Source organism: Apodemus sylvaticus, chromosome 6 (genome assembly GCF_947179515.1).
Source record: "Apodemus sylvaticus chromosome 6, mApoSyl1.1, whole genome shotgun sequence".
NCBI lineage: Eukaryota > Metazoa > Chordata > Mammalia > Rodentia > Muridae > Apodemus > Apodemus sylvaticus.
In genome coordinates, this window is record NC_067477.1 from 105,978,038 (window position 1) to 106,005,593 (window position 27,556).

The 27,556-nt window shown below is 43.3% G+C and overlaps 1 protein-coding gene across 3 annotated transcripts in view; it reads right to left on the reverse strand.

Moving 5' to 3' along the window:
* Positions 1-27,556, reverse strand: part of Cyria (CYFIP related Rac1 interactor A) — a 107,548-nt gene that overhangs the window by 17,600 nt on the left and 62,392 nt on the right. For 2 of the 3 annotated variants that reach the window (XM_052186097.1, XM_052186098.1), the window contains exon 3: positions 15,681-15,760. In XM_052186097.1, coding sequence (XP_052042057.1) covers positions 15,681-15,750 — 70 coding nt within the window. In that variant the 5' untranslated portion in view covers positions 15,751-15,760. Of the gene's footprint in view, positions 1-15,680; positions 15,761-26,575; positions 26,755-27,556 lie in introns of all 3 variants that reach the window. The other variant, XM_052186099.1, reaches the window with a different exon arrangement.

Genomic DNA, 27,556 nt, shown 5'->3' on the forward strand with positions numbered 1-27,556 from the left:
TCTCTCTCTCTCTGCCTCTCTAACTCCCATTCTCTGCCCTGAATAAACTATATTCTATACCAGGCCTGTGTGGGTGTGGTTCCTCAGGGGGAAGAGGTGCTTGGGCAGGGGCCTGCTTGGGCATCCCCCTTCCCCCACACCATTGTGCCACACTCCCTTCAACCCCATTCTCTCTTTTTAAGCCCCCTTCATTGGTGCATTGGCCCTTCAGAGCCAACTTCTTTATAATGACCTTTTCATTGTGTTTCCTCTTCCTTAAAATTATCACTCTCTCATTGTGGTCAAAACACATAATATAAAATGTACCACCCTAGACATTTTTAAGTGTAGAGAACAGTTGTTCTGATAAAGGTGTGAATCCCCTCCCCCACACCATGCAGCTCCATAGCTGTCCAGAGCTTGTAAAACCAAAACACTGTGTAGTGTATGCATTTTAACAGGAAAAAGTGCAGGATATTTCCATCACTGAAAACCTGCAGACTTGAGTATAGATTTAAAAATAGGAAACCCTTTTATTAATATTTCATTTATTTTATATATTTATATACATTTATATTCTGTATGTACACATTTATACATTTATGTTGCATATATTATTTTTATATATTTACCTACTTCTTTTTATATACAAATCAATCTTAAAGCTTACATAATTTGGAACTGGTATGATGACTCATCAGGTAAAAGACCTGTAGCCAAGCCTAATGACCTGAGTTCAACTTCCGGTCACCGCAGAGTGGAGGAGGAGAACCCACTGCCGACCCACATGTATATCATGGTACATTGTCTCCAAAATAAATGAATTTCATCATCATTATCGTCATTGTCATCATCTTGGGTAATTAACCCTCGATGGCATGGCAGCAACATATCATTCCAGAACACACCAAGAAATCCCGATATAGTTATACATCCCATATAAGACCCAAGAAATGCTTAGAGTCTCTTGAGTAGTCATCAGTTCAAGGAAATACTCTCAGAAAAGAAAATCCATGAGAGTGGGAGGGGCTTGTCTGAAGTCTATGGGAGTAGATAGGATGTGTGCACAAGAGTTTCTCAGCAAAGACACCTATGGTGTTCGCTGTCAAAAAGCCTGTTCTGCTAATCTTTGGTCTTGACTGTGTGACCCACAGGAGTGTGTGATGTGTTTAGGGTCACATAAGCAAAGACAGCCACAATCCGATAGCCACAAAGTGCTGTCTAAGCTCGACAGCCAGTTCCCACTCTGGCATCTCTGGAGCTCCTGCAGGTTCCTACCCCCAGAAGCATTTCAAGGAGGCTGTAGGAAGAGGCCAACAGTGAAGAAACATGGCTCTCACTGCCCTCAGAATTGCTACGAGTCCGGCCAGTTTCTGTAAAATGACGTCACTGCTTAGGGAGAGAGGGAGAGACATCAGGTCATGGAACTGTTTTCCAGGTATTTAAACCCTGAGACACAGGATGCTGTTAGCAGATCTCACTGACAGGGTGACAAGGACAGCGTTGAATGAAGCCCGACACTCCTCTGAGCTAACCTCTGTTTTATTTCATCTTTCCACAATACAAAGGGCAGATGCTCCAAACGTGTGAGGTGCACCTGTCACTAGCAGGACTCCTGGGCATCAGGGACAGATTTATAAGGCGGCTGATGGTAAAGACAGCCCTAGCTGAGTGTGTGAGCCGACTGAGCACCTGGGGTGAGTTGAGGCCAGAGAAGCCTAGAAAAGCTGCAGTCAAGCTCATGAGGAATGATACCCGCAGCGACTTGAATTTTGGCCGAGTTTATTCAACAGGTCCTGCCAAAGACAGATAAATTGGTGGTTTCCATGGAAATCAACAAAAGGAAAAGAACATCCATATACTAAGAGGGGGCTTGTTGGAAAAAAAAAAGGGTTAACAACGGCAGTGGGAGGGGACTAAGGAAGGATAATGGGGGTGGTATGATCATAATAATACACTGTGTGTATTATGTATACATGTGTGAAGCTGACAAATTAAAAAGAGCAGCCACACCTGAAAATAAGACAGAAAATTATAAACCCTCACAGGATTTCTGGACCCTGGGGGAGGGGGGAGTTTTCTGGAAACAAAACAATGTTACTTAGGGAATGAGGAGGCACTAGGTTGATGCACGTTAGGAAATTATCTGTGCCGCTGGGAAGGAACTGGGGAAGGCAGGTGTCTAGAAGGGCGGCTGAGGTGACGGATGGAAGGAGTACAACCACAGGAAGGGAACAGGGTGGCCAAGGGCCTGGTGGCTGCAAGAAATGCAGCTGGGCTAGGAGGGGAAGAGGTGTTGCGAGAGGTCCGAGGCTGTCCCAGGACACCATGGGGCAAACACCCAATTTCTCCTGTCTCCCTGAACCCTTTGTGTCTCACAAACGCTGGGTAACAACTATTAACAGGTCTGATGTTTCCCAAAATTGGAATCACTTCATATGTCGTCCCTTCTTGCTTCCCCAAGGTTTCCTCAAAGCAAGAGGGATTCCATAAACAGGGAGCCTGCACATCCATGAGCTAGGAAGCCTGCCACTGCAGAGAGAACGCCAGGAAGTTTCCACACTGCAATAGGAGCAGGGAGGAAAACATAAGAAAAATAATTAAACCAAACCAAACCAAGCCAAACCCCCTACAGAGCAAATAAAAATGAACCACTCTGGTGGAGAGATGGCTCAGTGGTTAAGAGCACAGGCTCTTCCTCCAGAGGTTCCGGGTTTGATTCCCAGCACCCACACAGTGGCTAATTGTCATCTGTAACTCCAGTTCCAACAGATCTGATGCTCTCTCTTTGGTTTCCTTGGGTGCCAGGCACACGCATGGTACAGAAACATACACGCAGTCATATATAAGAAATTAAAACAATGAAAAATAGAAAAACAAAACAGAGAAAAATATCAAGAAACACTTATTCAAACTCAGGAACACACTGTGTATATATAACGTTAAAAAAACCCAAAAACAAACAAACAAACAAACCCCCAAAAACAAAACAAAAAAACCTCCAGATGACAGATTTAGAGAAGGGACAAGCAAAAATAGAGGCTGTGTTCAAGATTCTGAGGTTCAGATAATTCAACAGAATTACACAACTGTTTGTAGAAGAAGGTTGCCTTTAAAGGCGAGAGAAGGTGTGTCGAATCTCCCATCACATGGGCCCATCATAACAAGGCACCAAGGAAGAGTCTCATATTAAACAGAATTAAGACTAGATGGGCTCTGATAGAGAACAGGTAAAACCCCCAAAGCATCCTGTTGTTCATCGCTGAACACAAAAGGAGAAAGCTTTCACACCACTTTGTAGAAAATAGAGGAATTTCTTAAGTGCTTTCAAAATAAACATCCTACAGAGTGGCCTCCAAGTGGTCCAGCGGCTGGAGACAGCCAGCTCCTGTCGTCTCCACATCAGGTGAAGTGACACTTTCTTATGCAAACTGACATGAACATTCTTGTGACCACAAAGTATTTGCTTGAGTGGCTTGGGGGCGGGGTGGGGTGGGGTGGTATCCTTTCTATGCCACAGGAGGTGGGTTTGGGCTGCTGGGTGAGGCCCTTCTACCTGACAGAGCTGCTCTCTTGGAACTCAAGGATGTGTAAACATGGACCTTCAGTTCCCAGTCCCCTTCTCTGGGAAACCCGTCCCTTTGGCAGTAGTCCTGGAGTCCCATTAGGAATGTTTGCATAGTCCTGTTTAGGGGCCTGGGTGCAGAAACTCAGTCTCTCATTCCCATTCACCAGGGCTTAAAGGTGTCGGCACAATTCCTGCCATAATTTGTTAGTCTCATGGGATACATGATTTCTTCCACCTTCCCTGTTTCCCTCCCCACAGGCAACAGTTAGGGCCCTCAGGCCCTCATGCCTTCAGGGCTGGAACAAGGACTATTTTCAAGGGATTCAAATCACTGGTGGGGCCAGCTTCTCTGGTGCAGAATGGCAGCTGAGAGAACTCTAACCTCAGGTGTGTCCAAACTTCATCAAGACAATATTGTCACCTAAAAAGGGGTACGACTATACTGGCATGCTGCATGTGTCTCTCTTAATGTCTAGCTCATTGTGTAAGTGGGGGAGGGGCGGTGTAACGCCAAGTGACAGTTAACATTGTCCCAAATCCTTATGGAATCCCATGATTCTTCCAACTTCTATTCCACAGTTTTAAAAAGATCAGATAGAATTAATGAGAATTTTACCCACTATAAATAAGACTCTGACCATATTTCTTTTAGTTGGTTGCATATTTCCATGCATGGTTGATACACAATACATGCTCAAGAACATGTGCTGATCGAGAGTTGAAAGAATGATTTGTGTATACTTTTCATATGTTGTGAGATGACTTTTTTTGAGACAGTTCAAATGTTTCAGGCTACTCTTGAACTCACCTTATGTGTGTGTGTGTGTGTGTGTGTGTGTGTAGACAGAGAGACATATATAGTGACATCATCTCTTATCTATATTGTTGGGGTTTTGTCTAAGCTCCACCCCACACCTACCTGGCAATAGCCAGGTATGCCCCGCCCCAGAGATCTGGCCCACTATAAGAGGGGCTACTTGCCCCTTCTCTCTCTCTTTGCTCTCTGCTCTCCCATAGTCTCTCACCTCTCTGCCCCTGGGGCTCTTCTCCCCCCTCCATGTGGTCATGGCCGGCCTCCACTCTCTCTCTCTCTCTCTCTCTCTCTCTCTCTCTCTCTCTCTCCCTCTCTCTCTCTCTACCACTAACTCCCATCCCCTATTCTGAATAAACTCTATTCTATACCATGTCTGTGTGTGTGTGGTCCCTCAGGGGCAGAGGTGCCCAGGCAAGGGCCCGCCTGGACACCTTCCCCCACGCTGCCTAGCCACACTCACCTAACCCCCTATATTACCCCCTTTAAGCCTCATCATCCTGCTGAATCTTTCATCCAAAAGTAACCCTGACTCCTTCATATATATCTTTCTAATGATTGTCTTGAATTTACGATCATCCTACTTCTGTTTCCCAAGTGTTAGGATCACACTTTGCGCCACATACCTGGTAATTCTGGGGATGGAAACCAGGGTCAGGAATGTTAGGCAAGTCCTCTACCAACTGAGCCACACCCCCAACCCAGTGTGGGGATGGTTGGCTGTTTGTCTTTGAGTTTTGAGCTCTGGATTCAGGGTTTACACACTTATCCTCAGTACCCTAATGATATCATATCTAATGAGGATACTCAATAAGTGTGTGGGAAAACAGCGATTCTGTAGGGAAATGTGCCAGGCGGTGAAATGTGGGTGCTAGGAAGCAATGGAAGGAAGGCCCCCATCCCCACGCCCAGATCTGCCAAAGAACTTGTACACTGTTCCTTGTCTGCCACGAAGACATCCATATTTACCTGGGACCAAACTGCCTCTCCCCTTCACCCCTGTGCTTACCTCTGCCGGTGCTCAGTGGCTCAGTGTGGCTGGCCCGCTACTGGGGCATCCGTTCTGTCTGGGAGAATGAAAAGCAGCCAAAGGTCTACTCTCACAGTCCTGTGACTGCCCCTCCTTGCTTTCTGGGACAGCTCTGTGGGAGGATTTGGATACTCTTCCGGCACTCTCCATTTTCAGACTCAACCATTGACCAGATTTTAAGAGTTTATTGAATTTTTAGATGTCGAGCAATGACATCTTAAAAAGGACCCCGGTGAATTAGTGGTGGAAATGTTTACTGGGTTTAATCCTCTGGCAACCTTGAGAGCACTTGCTAATGAATAGCAACTCTGAACCATGCTCTTTGCTTTTCTATTTTTAATATGAAGCTTGACTTTTTATGAAAACACACACACACACATTTATCACGTTCATGTACATGTACATAACAGATATACACACATTTACATATACACACACATATATATGTATATTCACATATACACAAACACACATGCATCTACACATTCACATATACACATACACATTCACACCACTACTCATGACGGCATTGGGCCCTTATTTCCAACTGCAGCCGGTGAATTTTTTTTGTGTGTGTGTGTGTGTTGTGTGATGCTTCTTCTAAGACTCACATTCTAAACGTCTAATCATCTTCAATTATTTTAGTGAGCTGAGAAGAACGGCTACATGAAGTGAGTGCTCATCCTGTCTGACAATGGAGCTGTAAAAGTCCTTGTGATTTACACAGGCAATTTCAGAAACCCATACTCCTAGGAGGCCCGGAACACCTGTATCCTAGCCATTATTGAGGCGATGATTTAAGGCTCATTTTGTACTCGCTGCTGTGGAAAGTGTGGAAACACATCATATGCATCACAACCTTCCATACCCACGTTTTTTTTGTTTTTTGTTTTTTTTTGTCAAGAACTCACTTAATTCCATGTGTCTACAATTTTTAATAGATAAACTATCTTTTGATCAGTTAAGATGCAGGATATTAATTTTGTTCGCAGAAAGGGAACATACTGACCTCTCCTCCTTTGGCTATAATTGCTAGTGCTGATGCACGTTAACTGCCAGTGTTTTGGGTGACCCTAGAGGCTAGGTGGAAGGTATCCCTGGGAGGACTCTGATACTTTGTTCAAAGCAGAATGCTTGGCATTCCTCTGTGCTAATGGGGGAAGGAAGCAGTTGCCTTTGTTTGTCAGAGAGATTTTCAGTAAAGCTACCACAGGGAACAGCAGCAGGCATCAAACTAGAGAGAGGCTGTCAAAGCAAAAGACCTTATCTCTATAAATCAGCCAAGGACCCATCCTGTCTTCAAAGGCAGCAGGGACAAGCACCCCTTTTCCCCATAGCCTACTTAGGCCTGTAAGGACAATCTGACAGAGACGCAAATTAACCTAAAATAATCTGAGGAGAAGACACAATTTATGGGATGTCTTTGGTCTTGAAGGCAGCCCTGGCATTTCATCATGAGGATGTATGACTATCTCTGTGCCCCGATCACTGCTGGGTAAACACTGGAGCGGGGAACAGCAGAAAGGATTTTCCCAAAGCCATAAATTAAATCTGCAGCCCCTCTTCCCACCCACTTCGTTACTCTAATAACTCCTCCTGACTTCTGAATAAACTAAGAGGCATAAATAATTACCTGGTGTTAACTTTGGGCATGCCTAATGGTAATAACCTATAGCAAGATATTGTTTACGGAAGCAGCATGAAATTGCAGAAAGTCCATTGGAAAATGTAAGTGGGACGAGGCTGACACATTTGTTTGGACAGGACATTAGTCATCACGCACCAGAGCCCAAAGATCTTCCCATGGAACAATCACCCCAGGGACTGAACAGGGCTGGGTGGGTGAAGGTGGATGAAGGGTTGTCTATTTTGCCAAGCTAGGATCCCTACGTGGAGGTGGTACTCTAAGGTTGTTTTGAGATCCTATGCCAACTTAACACTCAGTGAATACTGCCCTCAGGGCGAGCCAGCTAACCCTCTCTAAGCTCCAGATTAGATCTTGGGTCTAGGAAAGGAAGTTAATAATAGTCCTGCCTATCTCCTACCTGAAGGGATGTAGGGGAAATTTAGACAAGGTTAAAGGTCTTAGAAAGTTGGAGTGCTAGAATACTATGCAATTAAAAAAAATCTCTGTGTATATGTAAGAATGTATGTGTGTACATGTCTGTGTGTAGACATAGGCACATATGCACAGAGGCCAGAGGACAACATCAGTGACAGTTCTTATTTGCACCTTGCCTGAGACAGAGTCTCTTGTTTCCATTGTGTGCACGAGCTTGCCAGCCTGTGAGCTTCCAGGGATTCCTGTGTCTTTCCTTTCCATCTCCAGGTGAGGAACACTGGGGTCGCCGGCATGGATTACCACATGCAGCCTGACATGAGTTTGGAGGATTCAAATTCAGGTTGTCACACTTGCATGGCAAATACTTTACCCAGAAAACCATTTCTCCAGGCCCTGTTAGAGTTCTTGAGGACTTCTGTTGGATCTATAAACTGCTTCGCAGGTTTACTCAGTTTTCTTTTTTTTTTCTCCTTGGCCAAGTAAAAGACATTTGGTCATCTCATCAAAAAAAAAAAAAAAAAAAAAATCCCCTCTTCCAGATTCTCCAGCCTCCTCTGAACCACTTTAGTAGATGCAAACTTGGCAGATGACAGGTGAAAGGAGAGATCAGTTGTGACAAGAAGTGAACCCAAGTCCTCAAAGGGATCCCAGATGACAGACTAACTGGATACAAACCATTGTTCCCACAAAGAGGAGACTGAAGCCTTTTGTCAGTACGGTTATGGGATGATTTTCATAATTTCCTTAGTAAACACTTACTACACGCCACTATTATTCATGGATTAATATATGAGACATGAATTTGTCTCATAAGAACATTTTTAAAGATTTATCTTTAATTTTTAGTTGCAAAGGTGTGTGTAGGTTGGGGAGAGGGGGATATGTGTACTTGTGTGCATGTGCTCTTGGAGGCCAGAGGCACTGGTTCCTCTAGAGAGGAATTGCATGTGGTTATGAGCCACCCAGTGTTGGTACAAGCAATTGAACATGGGTCTTCTGAGAGAACAGTGTGTGCTCTTTACTTCAGAACCTTTTCTCCGGCTCCACCTTTGTATTTAGCTACTCTCTACTAAAGAGCATTTCCTTAGCCTAATTTAGAATATGTTCTTCTCGCTAGTACAGTATTTGATCTCTGAGATGTACCTAATTCCTGTGCTATTGTCTCTCTTCTGCTCAGATCTGATTTTCCCAATGAAATAAAAACTGACATCAAGAAGGGATCAAGTTCTTCTAATACTCTCATACTAATATGACACACCTTATCTTTGCAGGTCTCTTTTTCCCTAACAAGCAAGACATTGTCCCCAATGTCACCATTATAGCAGTAGCTTCCTTAAAATTGGGAGAATTCCTTGCATACAACCACTCAACTAGTGTCCATCAAAACTACTGAAATTATACTTCATGCTCAACAAGATGGCAGACACAGGATGAGACAATAGTCTAAGACTTGATTTTCTATAAATCTTCACCTCAAGAAAGTAGACACTAGTGATGAGGTCAACATACAGCAGCAGCAGAAGCCTACATTGTCCAGTTGCTGACAGTGTGTCACACAATGCCTGAACCAACACATCACATATGGCAGCTTCTGTGTCTGCCTTTCCAACCAGACTGCAAGATCTTCAGTCAGTTACACCATTCTTAGTACCCAGAGTACCTTTCAAGATCACTTGAAAAATTGGATCTTAAAAACTATAAGACAGCTTTGTGCTTCCACTTAGAATGAACAGAGAATGAAAAGGTTGCATAATATAAGAATAGCGATGTTCAGCTTTAATAAAGATCCTGAAATACACAAAAATATGGAAGAACCTTGAAGATGTTATATTTGTTGAAGTAAGCTAGTTACAGAGAGATGCACACCCACACTGTGTGATCTCACATAGAAGTACATAAAACTGTCAACTGATAGATGCAGAGTATAGAATAGCATCAGGGGCACTGGTGAGGTGGGCGCCACAGCTGCTAATTAGCAGAGTTGCAGCTCGTTATGCAAAATGGGTCTGTTTTAGATGTAGGCTTCAAGGATTGGGCTATTAAAAACAGTGTATTGTACAATTAAAAATCTGGTTAGAACTCGTGGTAGAACAGCAAATACCAAAAAAATTAAAAATAATTAAATCTATGTGTGAATCAACTCTAACCTTGGTTAGTCATAAAGCCTGTTAAATTTTCAGTTTTAGGAAATCAAGGAAACCTCACTGTGCTAACTATATATTCAAGGACACAAAATTAATGCTAATTTTGTTGTGTAGAAATCCATAGTGCTATAACAAGTTTTCATACTGCTATAGAAACAAATAAAAGTCACAAAGAATATTGCTTTCTTTCTAATGAAGAGAACAAATCACATAGTATACAAGCCAAGCCTTTGTGATTTTTTTTATTATAAAAGTTGAGGCTGTATGTCAATTGACATCTAATCTTAAAAGTAAGACAACTATTGTAGACAATAGGAGGAATGGGCGCTTTCAGGTTTAGCAGAGGGGAGGCAAGAAAAGGACGAGTCCACAAATGTAGGTAACAAGCAAATAATGGAAATGTCCACATGTTTAAACCATGTGCAGACACTGGCCTGGAAGCCAAGAAATCCTAGGAGTTCATGGCACAATGGAAATTGCTATCATCTCGCCAGCATGGTGCAATGAACAATGATGACAAGAAAAAAATGAGAGCAGGTTGTAAAACATAAGAAGAGACCCTAGTGGTGGTGCCCTGGGTCTACCTGAAGGCACGATGGAAAGCTCAGGTTTTAAATACTCCCACTCTCTGCGCCCTATGACAGTGCAAAGCAGCGGCCATCCATGGGAGCATTCTGTGGGATCACGGGAGCCAAGGCATGTGGCCCCTGAGGCACAGCCAAAGCACAGTTTCTATAGGAGCCACCACGGGAGAAATGGAGCGGAATCGGCGAGGCAGGGAACAACCGTCTACAAGACAGCACCAGAACAGCTGGTCTGTCTATAGTATAGCTTGCTTCAGTAACTGGCATCTCTTACCGATTACTCATACTTTGTTGAGTGGATACCATACTTTATTTGCCTATTCATTGGTTCATGAGCACTTAGGTTTTATTTTGAGCTGTTATGGGTACTGTCACATGTCACATCTCAAATACAAGTTTATGAGTACGTTTTAATTTTATTGGGCATATATGGCATCAGTCCAACCATACGGCAACTGGAACCTTAACCTTGGGGCACTTCAGGATCTCTTTCAAAGCAGAACTGCCAGTTTGCTTCCCGACTTGCCTGAGGATTCCAATTTCTTCGTAATCTCATCAGGACTTTCATCATCTCCATTTTGAATGACACCCACCTAGTGGGTGTTCTCTCATGGTAGTTCTACCTTGGATTTCTTTCCTAGTTAATAATACTAAATATTTCTTTCCCATGGATTCTTATCTTCATTGAAAAAAATGTCTGGTCAGATCTCAGAGCAATCTTACTTGATAGATCAAATTGTATATGGATAGACAAAAACTTCCTTCAAGTGAGTTGCTTTTGAATAGTTTAAGATAGTTGTTTATTAATATTAATATTAATTATTATTCTATGTGTGGTTGTTGTTTTGTATGTGTGTGTGTTTGTGTGTTTGAGACAGAGTGTTACTTTGTCACTTAGACTGTCTCTAAACCTACTGTATAAAGTCTCAACTTGCCTCAAACTTACAATATTCCTTCTAATTCCTGAGTTCTAAGGTCACAGTTATGTAACCACTATGCCTTGCTAAACTACTTGAACTTCTACTGTTCTGGAGAAAATCCCTCACAACTTAAAAGCTTGCTTGCTGACGCTCCCCTGGTATCAGACACAATGGTGGCTGACTGGATGCATTAAAGATGGTTACTAAGCTGGCTGAGTATCAGAAGCATTGGGAACAGATCCTTACAGACTAGACCACTGAGTCAGGTTTTTGGTGTGAAGCTTAGCTACCTCTATAAAAAGAGGGCTCATAAGATGTTTCTAATCACTGCAGTCTGGGAGTTACTGCAACCACTTATGTGGAAGGCTCATGTCTTATGTGGTTGGCTGTTGCCAACCTTAGGGGCCATTGTGGAGGCTCCGACTCAGCAATGGCCATAGGGTTTCAGGAATACTTCTGGGGCAATGTCCTTCAATCCGTCACTCACTGAGACAACATTCATTCATCTTCTCCATGACTTCTCCATGACATCACTTTCAAAGAGGAAATGGAGGCATAGTGAGGAGGCGCAGAGAGAGAGAGAGAGAGAGAGAGAGAGAGAAAGAGAGAGAGAGAGAGAGAGAGAGAGAGAGAGAGAGAGAGAGAGAGAGAGAGAGAGAAGAGAGCAAAAGGATGAAAGAAACAATGAAAAAAGATATGGAGGGTCTGTAGAAAAATATGAGGGGGAGGGAAGAGGGCTTATGGAACTTTCGGGGAGTGGGGAGCCAGAAAAGGGGAAATCATTTGAAATGTAAATAAAGAATATATCAAAAAGAAAAAAGAAAAATATGAGCATAAAGTGGAGAACTCGCTGCAAAGGTCGACAGGAATTTAAATCAGATCTTTGCCACTGAGGAACCCAAGGACAGATGTATCTAATTTTGTATTATGTTTTGACCCAGCTTAATTATGTCTCTTTGACCCAGTTCAATTATATCCCATCACCGACTTCAAAAAGAATCTTCAACACTGGAAGTAGACGTGCTAAATTCATTTAAGCTGTTACTACATGTCGCTCAGCCTGTCTTCCTCTCTCCACCCTTCACTCCTTAACTCTTTACCACCCAGCCTCTAGGTAGAAAGCAACAAGTCTCAGATGCTCTTTCCCAAGGTGACTGGTGATGGCTGACTTACTTACCCATCATCTCCCATGTAGAGTGTTCTCTTCCTCGATGCCTGTGTGTCTGTACTTGGACGCATTAGCACTCCCGATGTTCTCTCCAGTGCCTAGGTTTGGCCTGTTGTGTTCTTTTTTTTACAAGACCATAATCTACCCCTGATATGCTTGTGGTATTCAACCCCCCCTGCTCAACATAAGGCTAGTTGCTGGGTCATGAAACAGCAGGGCTCAGGCTCTGACCCCAGGAATCTCAAGATAGTAGAATACTTTCTATCTCTATTGTAGCATTTCCCCAGACCTGTCCCCATTCAAGACCCTTTCAGTGTAGGGCCTGAAGTTCTCATCTATTCAGGTCTCATCTGTTGTCCGATTTCCTGAAGGGATTTTAGCATTTCTATCTGCATGTGAGCTCCAATTATGGTCCTCCTGCCTTGGTTTAACAACTGTACTCATCAATGTCTAATCCAACCAGCCTTCCATTCAAGCCTCCCACCCCCCCTCTTTTCCCAACAGGCTTTTGGTGCTCTGTCTAAACTGGGATCTTGTTGTTCTTCAAACACATCCTTTAGATTCTAATTTCTGTGCCTTTCATCACACTGTTTCCATCTGCTGGAAAACTCTTCACCCCATCTGTGCCTGCAGAAAAACTTGTCATTCTTTAAAGCCCATTAAAATGCCACCTGTTGCAATATGCATTATATTCTGTCCATGGCCCTCCAATTCTAGAACAAGATGCAGGTTCAAGTCTCTTCTGTTTGTCCTATGGTGGCATGGTATGCATTTCTAAAGTCTCCTAGTTTGTCTTCAATTAAATGTCTATTATAGTTTTCCATGTCAGTTCTCATTCAGCTCCACATTCTGTGGGTGTGTGGCTGACGTGGATATCATATTATATTAAACATACCCTTTCTTGATTGGGCTGCAACCCACAGACTCAAGGAAAAAATCCTTTCTGAAGTCATCTTCCACTAAGCAAACATTGTTCTTTCTTGAAACCCTCCATAAGAAATACGATATTTAAGCCAAGGGTGATGGTGGTGGTGCATTCCTTTAATAACAGTACTCAGGAGGCAGAGGCTGAGGCAGGTTAATCTCTGAGTTCTAGGCCAACCTCGTCTACAGAACCTGTTCCAGGACAGCCAAGGCTACACAGAGAAACCCTGTTTCAGGTCAGGAATAGAAGGGTGGGGATATTTAGGGTAAAGACAAAGTGCTCATTTGTTTCCTTGTTTTGCATTTTCATGAGATGTGTTTAGTTTGTGGAGGAATAAGACGTGTTTTTCCTAGTGAGGAGTAGGATGATGGTAGGGAACTTCAAAGAAGCTGCTGGGATGAGCATCTGGGAACAACAAAGCAGAGAGGAGAGCTAGAGGGAGTCTCGCTCCCATATCCCCTTGCTAACCATTCCCTGTTTGACCTCAGCTCAGTTACACACCCTCCTAGACTTTAAGGAAATGAAACTAACCTTCCAGAGAATACAAAAGGGGTTTTAATTTATTTTCTCCATGGAAAAAGAAGCAGAAATTTGGACATTTTTCTAAATGTGTATGTTATTTCTAGATTACATTTATAGTCCTAAAAGAAAGCCATCAAGCACAGAGATCCAGTGCTTCTTTTCTCATCTTGAAAAATATCTGTAAAGAGAGAGTCTGTATCATGGACATCAAATTTCCATCTACCCAAATATATGATGTAGTTCCCAGGGCCTTTTCTTAAATAGTACAACAATTTCCAAAGCACTTGTCTGAGCAGATCAGAATGTAGTTACCACTGGAGCTGGGGTAGGGGGATGGGAGTGTGGGGGATGGGGGTGGGGGGTGGGGGAGGAAGGAACACAGCCCTCTCCAGGCCACGCCTCTTGCTAGGCAAGAGGGAGGGGCTTTGCAAGACAAACCTCTGAGCCCAAGGGAGGAGCAGTTGGAAACAACTGTTTTAAATCCTTGCAGGTGTTATTTGTATTCTTTCAAGGTTCTGAAGATTAACCCTGACAAGTAATTCAATATTATAGAAACTCAACAGAGTAGAAAGCCAAAAAAATCAAGACAATTAGACAAGCAGTGGTGGCCCCCGAATTTGAGACGGTAGGTGGGAGTTAGAGCAGATGCGTGTGGCATTTAGGACTTCCCAGCAAGAAAGGACATAGACTTACTCTGGATTTTAGATGTTCTAAAACTGTGAGTGAATGGAGTCTTTAACATTATCTTTAACTACTGTATACATTGAATTCAATAATGCAAGATGCATGTTATAAAAATGGAAAAGGATAATTAAAGTAGCAAAGAAAGGTGGTTAAGATTGTAGACAACTTATTAAAGGGTAATATTGATGAATCTCACCTTAACAATGATATATGCACACATGTGTGCACACATACATACAGATAGACAAGGACTTCAGAAGAATCACAGATAAATTCACCTGTTGAGCTGAAATCTTTATCAAACCAAGTGGAAATGAAACCAAGCTAAACCTAACCAAGTCAAAAGATAACAATAGGAAGGGATTGGATTAGATCAGAAGCGAACTATATTTCAGTAAACATGACTAAGAATTTAGTTATCAGAATTTATGAGTTCTAGAGACATTTTCAGGGACAGCACACAACACCTGCAGAGAGCTTTCCCTGTACAACTTGGAAAGGTCTTCTAGGATTTAATGAACAAAACTGCTAGAAAGTTTAATCTATATGTGAAGCTCTTCTGACCATTTTCTTTAATATAGATAAATACTTGACAAATTAAGGTTTTCAAACAAGTTAAAGCTGGCAGTAGATGTGAATACAAAAGACACACCCAGCTGTCTGGCTATTGTGTTAAAACAGGAAGACTAGCCCCGTGACCTGGAATCCATAGTAAAAGAAAAAATAGATAGAGGAATTCTAGGTTGTGCCAAGTGGACAATAAAAACCCAGGCAATAACCCTTTGGATAAAATGTATATGAACATATTAAAAAAATCCCCAAATAATTTTACGCAATCAAATAATATACAAAATAGATGGTGATGATGAGAAATAATAAGTCTGGTTTCTGGTGGTGGTCACTTTTTGCCTCACATGTTAGTAATAGTTAACAATAAGCCATGTTAGTTAATGTGCTTGTCATCTTTCTTTGGAACGTGGAATAGTACTATATACCAAATCTTAGGGAAGATTCAGGATAAGATTTATGTATATCCTACCAAAGCTAATCCTTTTGAAATAAAAGAAAATCATAGACCAATTAAAATAAACCTTCCTTAAGTTACTAAAAATCATAAAGAAATGGTGGAGGAAAATGGTTTAGAAACAATGTCAGGAAGAAATGCATAATACCATTGGGATTTGGTTTGAGTCTCACACAAAATCTCTATAATTTCCCTGTGAGCAAGCTACAGAAGCAAGTGCAAAGTTTCCATTATCGTGCTACAGTGCCTGGGGACTTACTTTCAAAATCCAGGAAGAAGTGTGGATAATTCTCAATTTCCCGGGTCAGGACTTTGAGCAAGTTTCCCATGCCAGCAAACCTAGGAAAGACAACACAACAGCAAACACCATCAGGGATGTGAAAAGCTGACTCAGAGCCGTCACCTCACAGCTCCTCTCTGAGCTGCTGGGTGATAAGTGTCTCCGAACTGGGTCTCCCCAAAGCACGGCAGTGATGGAAGCGTGGGTCACGGGCCTCTGACGAACACACTTGCACCCTGCACCACATTCACTGAAAGATGTAAAGTGAGTATCCTCTTTGAAATTAGGTATCTTTGAAGCAGAATTTGGCTAGTTCTATAAAATGTTCTCTTTTCCTTTCACAAGCCCTGGTAACCATATACCCAACACCTCTGTTTCACTTTGTTTCCTGCTGGCATAGAATGCATTATTGGACAAGTATGACAGAGAGGGTGTCATTAAAATTTATCTCCCAGGAATGGTCAGGGTTTCTCTCTTTACGCTCTTTTGCATTATTTTTTCCTCCTGCCTTCCTGCCTTCCTCTTCCCTCCCCCCACCATCTCTCTCTGACTTACTAGGTAGCCCAGATTTCCAGGGTCTTGCTATCTGGTCCATATTGTCCTTGAACTTATGATCTCCCCACCTTAGTCTCCCAAATGCTGAGGCTCCAGGTATGAGTTGCTGTGCCCAGCATAGATTTCCTGAAATTTGTGAGGCGTTCAGGAAACAGATTTAGTGCTCCAGGGTCTCTCGATGTATATAAGAAGCAAGATTTTTTAAATTGTAACTCCTAGACCAGTTACGGTTTCCATTATTTGGTGTTTCAATGATCAAACACTACTACATACAATACAAAAACGTAGAGCTTTGGGCTGGTAAGATGGCTCAGGAAAGGCAAGGCACTTGCTGCTATGCCTGACAACCCGAGTTCAATTCTCAGATCCTGCACCGTAGAAGGAAGGAACCAACTCCACTTGCTAAGCTGTCACCTGACTTCTACAGATGAGAGCGTTTTCACACACACACACACACACACACACACACACACACACACACACACACACAGATGCAAAAATAACAGTAACTACAATTTTAAAAGAAATGAAAGTCATATTATCCTGAAAGCCATTCTCAATGAGACAGCAGCAGCCCAAGGGGCTGGAAAATTGGCACAAGGATTAGGAATCTTCACTGCACTGGCCGAGGACATGTTTTGAGCTCCAGCATCTGCGTGGTGATTCACAACTCTCTGTAACTCCAGTTACAGAGGGAATCTGAGGTCATATTTCAACTTCTATGGCTACCAGACATGCAAACGGCATACACGCGTGCGCGCGCACGCGCGCGCGCGCACACACACACACACACACACACACACAGGCAAAACACTCATCCACATAAAATAATAGTATAAATAAAACAAAAAAAGTTTTCAAAGGAAAGGAATAGTAGCCTGAGACATGTAAGAGTGCAGGTAAAACTGCCAGAGAAATACAACTCTGCTGCGTATCTACAGTCCTCAAACAAAAATGGAGAGAATGGATCTGAGTTATTTTTTGAAGTAAACAGCCAACTTTCTACAGCTCTCAGTCCTAGTCATTAACTGTCCCCCAGGGAAGCCACTCACCACACATCCCATTCACTCAACATATTTTTGGGGCTGAAAGCAGGTCAGGGCCCTAGCTCTTTAGAAGGTCTTCATCTACTTCTGCTTTATAGATGATGATGGCACTTAGTGCTGTTACAACCAGCATGGTGATTATCCTTACAGCCTTCAGACACACTTAGGATTTTCTCTCGGGAGGTGGGTCTGGTAGGGTGCATGCAGTTCTCTAGGGAAGACCAATGGAAGAATGCTCTAGAATTCTCTCTTCTGAAGAAACATCTTCCTTATCCTTGCTGCCATTCTGATTTTCATCTCCTGCCTCTATGTGCACATTTCCTGTGAAGACATATCTGAGCAAGCCCCATGAATAAAAAGTTCAAGATTGGTATAGTCCATCCTGTACGAGGCAGTATTCTCAAGCCCTCTTAGACCTCATTTTAATGAGCAGTTCCAGTTCTTACAGGAAGATGATTCATTTAATAGTAGGCTGGCATTCGTACATAATAACTTAATGGAAGTTAAATATTATTAACTTCCCTACTTTGCGGTGATGAATATATCTCAGATCCATCTTCCTCCTGAACTCCTGTTTTATACATTATGGTCCTGCCAGAATCCCAACATGGGAAATATGCCAAACCTTTGAAATTTATAAAAGCAACAAACAAACAAATGTGGAGATATTTCCAAATGTTAACTGGAGAAGTTTAACTCTTCATAAGATTATTTGAGATGGTTGGTTAATTATGGTAAATATTTTGGAACATAATTCTAACATCAGCCATGGCCTGTCACCTGGAACATTTTGCATTCTAGATGTGTGGGGTCTCAATTCAGAAACAATGACTTAGAGGCATGGTGTGCTATTAGACATTAACTCTGTTTCTATGGAAACGTGGAAGCATGACTTTCAAACCCAATGCGAGATCCTAAGTTTCTAACAGAAATATTTCATCTCATCTTCTTTGTGGGGTTTTATCTTGGTCAATAATACCTGAAATTTTATTCTCATTTTCACAAGTCTGACAAGTGTACTGGTGCATCAGATAGATGGTCACCAAATAGAGTCATCTACTTGTTTGTTTGTTTGTTGATTATTCACATATCCAGAATCAAAGTCAGGACCTTGAATATGATATCACTGAGCCATCGAGATATAGCCACAGCCCACCACCTTTTAAAAATTGAACCCTGAACTCCACTTAGAAAGGCCCCTCCTCTAAATCCCTCACAACAGGGCCTCTCCAATCTTTTCAAACAGCCCCTTCATGATCACACTGCTACGTACCACAATACTATGGAGATAGTTTATTTAAGATAGATTAATACTTGATATTAGACATACTTTATGCCATTCCATAAAAGAATAACATTTCATACCCTACTGGAGGATTCAGATACCGACATATCTAAGTGTGAGCAAAGGGAATATGAAGGGCGTATCAGGAGAAGGAAGGCAGAGAAGCAACCAGGACACGAAGTTGAGTCTATTGGGCAAGTAGCTAGAGAAGGCATTTTGCATCTGAGCTTTTGCAGAATCAAAGAGCAGGAAGTAAAAATAGTCCCTTTCAGGATTCAGTGTTCAAAAAATAAAACTATGAAGATCACAGTGGGTAAATATAGACATTATGGCTAAGAGCAAGTGAAGACAAGGAAAATTCCCCTCTGGCTCAGAGTAGCTGCTTCAAAGAGGATATCTGAGGATACACTGAGTCACAGTCACCGTGGCAGAGCAGCCATATGGGTGGCAGAGCTGCCTGCTCTGACAGTCCAGGGGTATGCTCGGCAGAGCTAGGAAATCTGGTTCACACACTCCATTCAGTGACTTAATGGCTACCCTCCTTCTATGCCTCGCTGCTCCTGTTTCAAGGACTGACATCTGCTTGTCATGCCTGCCCAGCTGCAGGAGCTTATGTCACTGAGGACACAGCATTACAGAAGGTGCACAGTGCCCCTGAGGAGCCTTCTTCCTAAAAAAGGTCATATGGGAACAACGTGACTACAATTCGTTCTTGTGAAAATAGGCCACCATTCATAAGTGCCCTTCGAGAACTGATCAAGGCTATGTCAGGCACCTTCATGCACAGGACATGCAGAGATGGAAGTCATGATCTCAAAGGCAGGTGACACCTAGACTACTTAGAGCCTATTCACCTAGGAATTTAATCTAGCTAAAAGTCCACAAAATACATCCTGACACATCAAAAGTGCTCAAAGATGTCCATTGACAATTCATCAGTATGTGGAAATAATAGTATGTACCTGGTTCTTAATAGGAGAGAATAATAAATACCTGGTACTTATGAATAACATATGAAGAACCTTGGCATTTTATGGAGTACCAACTATTTGTTTATAAGATTTCCCATGCTTTATTTGTTCAAATCTTACAACAACTTGTTTATGTTTATGTTCACGTTGGTTCTCAGCAGAAGAAAGGCTTAAAAATGAATAACTTGCAAATGACTTTGAAAGTCTCACACTTTCAAAAATCTTCGAATGCAAAGTTCAAGGTCTTTTCTCCATTGGAGACAAAGTAGCACAGCAGACTCTCCAGGGATCCCTGTCTGGGGACATGAGAAAATCTATAGTGCATATTTACATACATACACATATATATGTACATATATACATATATAGAGAAGTCATATATATACATATATACATATATATATATGAGAGAGAGAGAGAGAGAGAGAGAGAGAGAGAGGGAGGGAGAGAGAAGGGTATGATATTATTATTGATATACATTACTTTTCTATGTTGGACACCAAATGTGCTTGTTGTACGTCAGCTCTGCTCAGTGGCATATAGATTATATTCTTCAGAAATTCAGAGAAGAGATGAACCAAATGGGGTAACATATCATAGACAAGTCTGTTTCACTCAAGAAGGAAGCTGCCACTCCACAGAGGGATCCGGGGAACACAGTTAAGAGGAGTTCTTCCATCTAGGGGATATTAGGCATTAGGAAGTAAAAGTGGATGACTGGCCAAAATCCCTCTATACAGTCTAAACACTCGGTATTTCTCTGGTCATACTGGTATCTGTAATGATGATTTGCATGCTCTTGATGTGGGAAGCATCATATTTAAGGGCTGGAAATTTTGGCTATACAATTTTTTTTTTATATATTATCACTTTCTTGGCTCTCAGTTCAACTGACATTTACAGAACTGGCTCTATTACCACTCAGTGGAAAATCCACAACTTTCCAAGAGAAATTATTCACTGTTAACATTTTCAGTTTCAAAAAAGGAGAAAATTAATACATGCACACACGCACACATGTACACACACACAGACACACACAGACACACACACACACAGACACACACACATACACACACACATTGCAATTCTACTTCAGTTTGGAAGAAAAAATTTAAATGCCAGCATTAGCTGTCTTCCCAGAATATAAAGACAAATGCCAGAAATCATGGTTTGTTTTTAAAAGCTGTGTCTATAGTTTAAGGGACGTCGTCAGTGGTTAGAATAGAACTGTCACCCCCGGCTCATGTATTTGAATGCTTGGTCCCCTGTTGGTGGCACTCTTTAGGGAGGCAGCACAGGCTTGCTAGAGGTACTAAGTCATTGGGGATGGGCTTTCAAGAGTTCATAGCCTCACCCAAGTTCCAACTGGCTCTCCCTGCCTTCATGTTTACAGTTGACAGTGACATCCCCAGCCTCCTGCTCCTCTGCCACAGCCCCTGGCATAATTGACTTTTATTCCTCTGGAACCATAATTCTGTAACTTGCTTCTGGTCATACCGTCTTATTACAGCAACAGAGATGTAGCAAATACAAGCAAATGCTACTGATTTTCCACAAAAAGCACAATACAGGCTGTGAGCAAATGTGACCTGTGAACCACGTATACCAACGTCTCCGTGCTCAATTTTCAGGAAATGAATATTTTATAAAATCATCTTGAAGATTTTCTCTTAAAGTTATGATGATGTGTAAAATGAATTCCTGTACCAAACCACTTTCTAGCAATCTGCATGGACTCAAGAGTAACCACGGGCAGCGGGAGAAAACAATAATGGTGGTCTTGAAAGTGTTTGTTTTCCAACAGTTTATTTTATTTGTTTTGCTTTTTGAAATATCTAAGGTAGGAACTAGTCAGTGCTTCCATCAGAAAGTTCAAAAGGCACTTCGAACGAACCACAGTCTTCTTGAATTTAGGGTATTTGTTTAGTCTTTTTGTGCAAAGACTTTTAAGAATCAAAGACTCACATCATCTGTAGATCCATATTCTGAAAATTGAAAGTTATGAAGGATGTAACTTTAGTGTTTTCTGTGACCTAGTTCATAAACCATAAATAAACCAGGATACGTTTATTCATATAAATGGCATATATTCATGAGACACCGCATCTGTGCCAATAATGTTATCAGGTCACATAATCTTCAGCATAAGCTTGTAGAGCTTTGGATGCCTATGTCACAAAGCTCGTTTTACATTGTGGAGTACCATGACTTGGGAGATAGTAAGCGTTCCCTTTTAGGTGCTCCAGATGGAGTCTGGATTTCCTGGTCTGCAGTCTCAGTGCATCTCAAATTCTTCCAGAAGGCACTGGGCATAAGCACTGGAGCCTCTTTTCCAATATCTTAATTTAAAGGACAAAAGAAACGGCTATGTCTATGGATTAAAGCCAGAGGACCAGATGTCAAGTCTCACAATCTCACACTTTGTTCCCCATCACAGAAGTAACAGGGATGTCCCCTTTTAACGACAGAACATTGTAAGTTATGACGTGCGTCTGTCTCCCAAGGGTTCGTACTCCTTGTTAAAAGTGTCTCTCCCATGCCTGCTGACGGTGCAGGCCTGGTTCTCCCCTGACAAGAACATCCTAAGTGGGAATTCAGAAGCTTTGCACACTGTTGTGCTCTCTGCAGCGCCTCAGTAGGGCTCGCCTGTGTCCTGCAAAGCACATCTGGCCAATCGTCCCAAGTGTAGTCAGTCTTTACCCTTCCCCTTTCCTCTCCACACTGCTCCCTGCACAATCTTTCTGAGCATAAGCCTTCATAAGTTCCCTGTCTGTTGGGCAACAGGCACTCACACGCATGCCCTGGACAGAGAAATCCTGGCCTCTGCTTGCTTCCCCTGTCCATTTTTCCCTTCTACCTGCTCCCTCCACCCTCGCCACAAGCAATACTTTCCTTATTCTTTCCTCAGTGCCCCAGGGCCTTTGCATGTGTGCCTCCTCCTGCTTCACTCTCACACTTCACTGCAGATGGTGACAATATTTCACGCTTCATCATACTTAACGTTCACAACCAATATATGAAGTAGTAACCATTACGATCCCAACTCAAAGTACCCGCTTCCCCAGCTGAGGAGTTATTGATGGCTCATAGCTTCCAGGAAAGGCAGAGGCAGCTTCCTTAGGAGTGTGGCTCCCAGCAGGCTGACCTCGTCCCTGGCTTTGGTCCTATGCCCACGTGTATATGAGCAGCACTAACTGCACTCAGTGGGTTATGAAAGAAAGGAGAAAGAACAGCTGTGAGGCAGGGTCTGCCTTCTTGGAAAGAAACCCCAGATCACCCCTGATTTCTCACCTCATGGTAACCCAAACAAACCCATGCCTTAGAGCAAGTTGCTTCTCTTTGCTTCCATACCAAGCTATGTGCAGCCTGTGACACAGCTCAGGACCAGAATCCCATGCTTTCTCATGGCCTTTTCTGAATGTGAAGTGATCTGGGGCAGAGCAACTGTTGTAACACCTCATCACATTCCTAGCACTTAGGGCTGGAGGGGGGCTTACAGACAGTCAATACTTTGTCTAGGGGGTTCCCAAACATCGGTTCCCCCAAAGTAAATGAGAAAAGCAAAGGCTGCTACAGGAGCCATTCAGAGAGCCAGGGCTAACCACACACATCTAAAGTTCTGTTTTGATTTATTTTACAGACTGAAGGTGACTGTCGGATCCTTCCTCAGAGTTTTCCTTGAAGTTTTACTGGCTTATAAAATGTGAACAACTGGGAACTGCTCACACACACACACACACACACACACACACACACACACACACACACACACTGACTTTCTCAGGCCTGAGGCAAAGCTACAAGTGAGACCTGACTTCCCGACTCTCAGGACAGTACCTTTGTGTGCACTGTTACCGCATTACCGTGCTTTACCTTACGTCTGGTAATACTGGTGTAACACCTGTGTCTGATTTTGCCAAGGTCTATAAGCAAGCATCTGAACTCGGACGCTCTGCCTGCTGTGTACTCTGAACCGTGTGTGTCTCTCTGTGTGTGTGTGGTGTGTGTGTATGTGTGTGTGTGTGTAGGATCAAGGTCTCTCTGACCTTCCTCCCACCAGTTCCTCTTGTCCCCCATCTCTCTGCACAGAAGGGGACTTTCCTGAGGTTCCCTTCTTTTTCTACACATGCGGGAAGGAAGAACAGAATGGACACCAGCCTCCACAGCCAGGCATGTTGTCCGAACTATTGTCTAGGTTTTAGACGATTTGTCTTCCCTGAGAATCACTTTGTTTTCTTTCCATCAAAGCACACGGCAGCTGCCATGTTCCTCCCCTGTAACCACCTGACCCTCCTTGAAGCGCCACACTTGGCCTGACCGGTACTCTTTCCCATTAATGAAATGTATGTGTCTTGTCTCCTGCAACTCTGCCCGTGGTCAGCTTGTTTCAGTCCACTCCATTGTGGGACCTTTAGCAGTTAAAGAAAAGAGAGTTCCCTTCTGTGCTGAAACATCCTCAGGAGACTGAGAAAAGCAGACAAGTTTTGGCTGGCTGGTTACCTCAAGGACAAGATGCAGTTTTAGGAAAGTCGTACTTGCCAAGGTGACCACTAAGATTCAGAGTGGCAATGGCACAATTGGGAAGGTAGTGGCTGTCACTATTATGGAGGCTTAATGATTCCCTACACTAGGACCAGGACATCTTGGCTCCTCTGCTGGCATTGTCTCAGGAGCTGTCCCAGGATGAAAGGGTCTCATGTTGATAAGTCTGATACTCACTAGAGATACGTTTTTCTTAATGAGAACAGTAGAGCCTTCCCTATCTGCACATTTTATTTACAACACCCTGCTGTTCGGCACTGCAGGTGAATTACACTACCAGCTTCCGTTCGCTTCAACCTAAACCATATGGGATGCCAAGTAATAGGTGGTTGTAAGCACAACAAACAAACAAACAAACAAACAAAATATGCTTCTTAGGTTTGTGTGTGCCTTGTGTGATGGTTTGAATAATAATGGTCCCCATAGACTCACATATTTAGATGCCTAGTCACCGGCGGCGAGTGTGTCTGTGTGTAAATGTGGAGCTCAAAGTGGCATTCCTCAGACTCTATCAGCTTGTTATATGAGACAGGGTCTCTGACCTGGAACTTGCCAAGTGGGTTGGGTGGGCTGGCCAGCCTGCTTCAGAATCTACCCATCTCTACCCCATAACCTTCTTTGACTCTGAATTCTCAAGTGAGATTTCGGCCCTTTGGAGCTCTCATGTTTCTGGGGCTGTAGTATACGCAGTGGCTTTTGACACTGTTTTGATGCTTGTGTAATGTTTAGGATCTCAGAGATCTTTTCCTACGGCACCGTCTTTCCCTGCACCTTTGCTGCTTTACGCACCTTTCACCTCCTGACAGAAAGCTAGAAACTCCAAGAAAAGATTGGGGGGTGGGGTGGGGTGGGGTGGGGGACGAGACGTGGGTAGCTCTCAGTAAAGCATGAAGACCTAGCTCTGATCCTCACATCCTAGTTGAAGAAGACAGGTGGGGCTGTGCACGCTTGTGACCCCAGTATGAAGGCAGAGAAGGATTCGGAGGTGTGGCCTTGTTGGAGTAGGTGTGGCTTTGTTGGGGGAAGTGTGTCACTGAGGGTGGGCTGTGAGGTTTCAGGCCCAGGGGTGCTCTCTGCTGTCTGTGGATCCAAGACTGAGCCCACAGCTACTTCTCCACACTATGTGTACTTGTGTACCACAACGCTCCCTGCCATCAGGATAAAACTCTGAAACTGTAAGCAAGCCTCAATGACATGCTTTCTTTTATAAGAGTGGCTGTGGTTATAGTGTCTCGTCAGAGTAACAGAATGACTAGCACACCAATAGTGAACACCCAAGAATGATCCCCCAGAACTACGCAGAAAAACTCCAGGCATGGTGGCATGCATTTGTAATGCTAGTGCTGGCAAGCCAACCTAGGCTACTTGGTGAGCTGTATACAGGCCAATGGGAGACTGTCTCCTAAAAACAGCACCTGAGGTTGTTTGTCCTCTGGTCTTTACATGTAACACACACACACAAACACACATACACACACACACACACACACTCCCCCTTGCAAATCATTCTCAAAGAAAGGAAAGTTACATTCCCTAAATGATATAACTAGATGCATTTCTGGGGTGTGTGTTCATGGTGGGAATGGGGGGGGGTGATTACATCAATGCAATGAAAGAATTTCAGCTTGTCAACTCTAGGAAACCGAATTTGCCAGGCAAATTAGCAGTGTAAACTAGCCGGGCTGGGTGGTGAGTCTTCACCAATCTGTCGTCTTGGGGATGAAGTCATGAGGCTCTCAGTTCCGCTGCGGAATGAGTTGCCAAGAATCCAACAGACAATTTTATTCCAGAATGAAAGAGGAACAGCGTAGAACTGAATCTATTAGGCACTTTCATTTGACCATAAAAATGAGTTAATGGCTTAAATGTGTTTTCAAAATGTTTTAACACTGCAAGTAATGTTGCTCAAATGGGAAAATGTCTTGAATATTCTCATAATCATTAAAACTGAGGTGTTCCTCAGAAGGGTTTGCTATCCTCTGAGGAATCCAAGCTTCTGGAGTCCAGTTGTAAGCCAACCCACAGGAATTCAGAGCACACACACACACACACACACACACACACACACACACACAGGCACACACACACACACACACACACACACACACACACAGGCACACACACCGAGAGACCATAATGGAACTGAGCAATTAAGTACAGGCTAAAATAGCCTTTTCAATATCTGAGTTCAGCTTTTTAAAATAGACTTTTACCTCATCACAGCTAATTCTCCCATAAACATCAATATTACAGCAGGAAAAAAAAAGTCCAAGAAATGAGGGCAAAATTAGACTCATTTTAGCCAATGCACCCCTCCCTGAATTTCAAATTCTAAGGCGTATGGAGGCAATCAATCTGGGACCTTGCTTTGGGCCAACCTGTTGTTGAGAAAGTATTAGCGAATTTTCTCTGTCTCCCCAAGGAATCCAAAAGAAGTTTCTGAGGAAACAGTTTGAAGTGTTTGCTCCTTACCTAAGAAAGCTGAGTATCAGCCCACCCAGGCCAGACGTCCCGAATCACATGCGGAGAGAGACACCAGGGTGGGGTAAGAAGGCCCAGAAGCTGGAGCACTGGGCTTGGAAAAGCCTTGGACTTAGTCTGCTGTGTTGGGAAGGCTGTCTCCACTGTCTCCTGACGGCTTCCACTTCAGTCTAGAAAATGAAAGGACCACCTAAGTCCCCTGCCATCCAGGCTGCTCCCACCGTCAGCTAAGGAGATGACACAGACCCCCAGTCCTCTGGGGTAATACACTGTTTTCCAAGGCTCTTTCCTGGAAAAGCACAGATGGGACCCTCCTCATAGGAGAGAGGGGAGGTACAGTGGCAAGTGTGCCATGTGTAACTCTGGCCACACTATCCCCCTCAAAAGATGCTGCAACACCCATCTATCCTTACTCATCCCTAGGGAGAGTCAGGACACACACACTTACATGATCTTTCTCCATGCCTCCTCACCTCCATGCTGAGATCTCCCTGACTGCCGTGTCCCTCCAGATGCCACCATCATCTCAACTCTGGCCTTTAGCCACCAGCTCAAACATCTGGGTGGACTCCACAGGCATACCAACTTGGCTTAGCACTGATACACTTACAACCTATGTTCTCTACATTCTCTTGTCCAGTGTATTTAAGACCCTGCATCCACCTGATCACATCAGGTAGGAGTTACCTATAATCTGCCACATCTTCTCAACATAGTCTCTGGGCTTACCCTCCATACCACAGCTCTGGGTCCTCTCCTCCCTCTGCACAATGTTTCCTTATGAGGCACAGGAACAGCACTATTTCCCCAGCCTCTCCCATGAGCTACTGCAGGCTTTGAAACCCTCTTTCCCACAAACAAAACTAACGTTTTAAGGCAAAACCCTGGCTTGAGGCCTAAGCGAGCTGTGTAGACAGGCAGCCCAAGCCCGGGAGAGGGAAGAGGATAGGAACTGAGTTGGCAGCTGTGTGT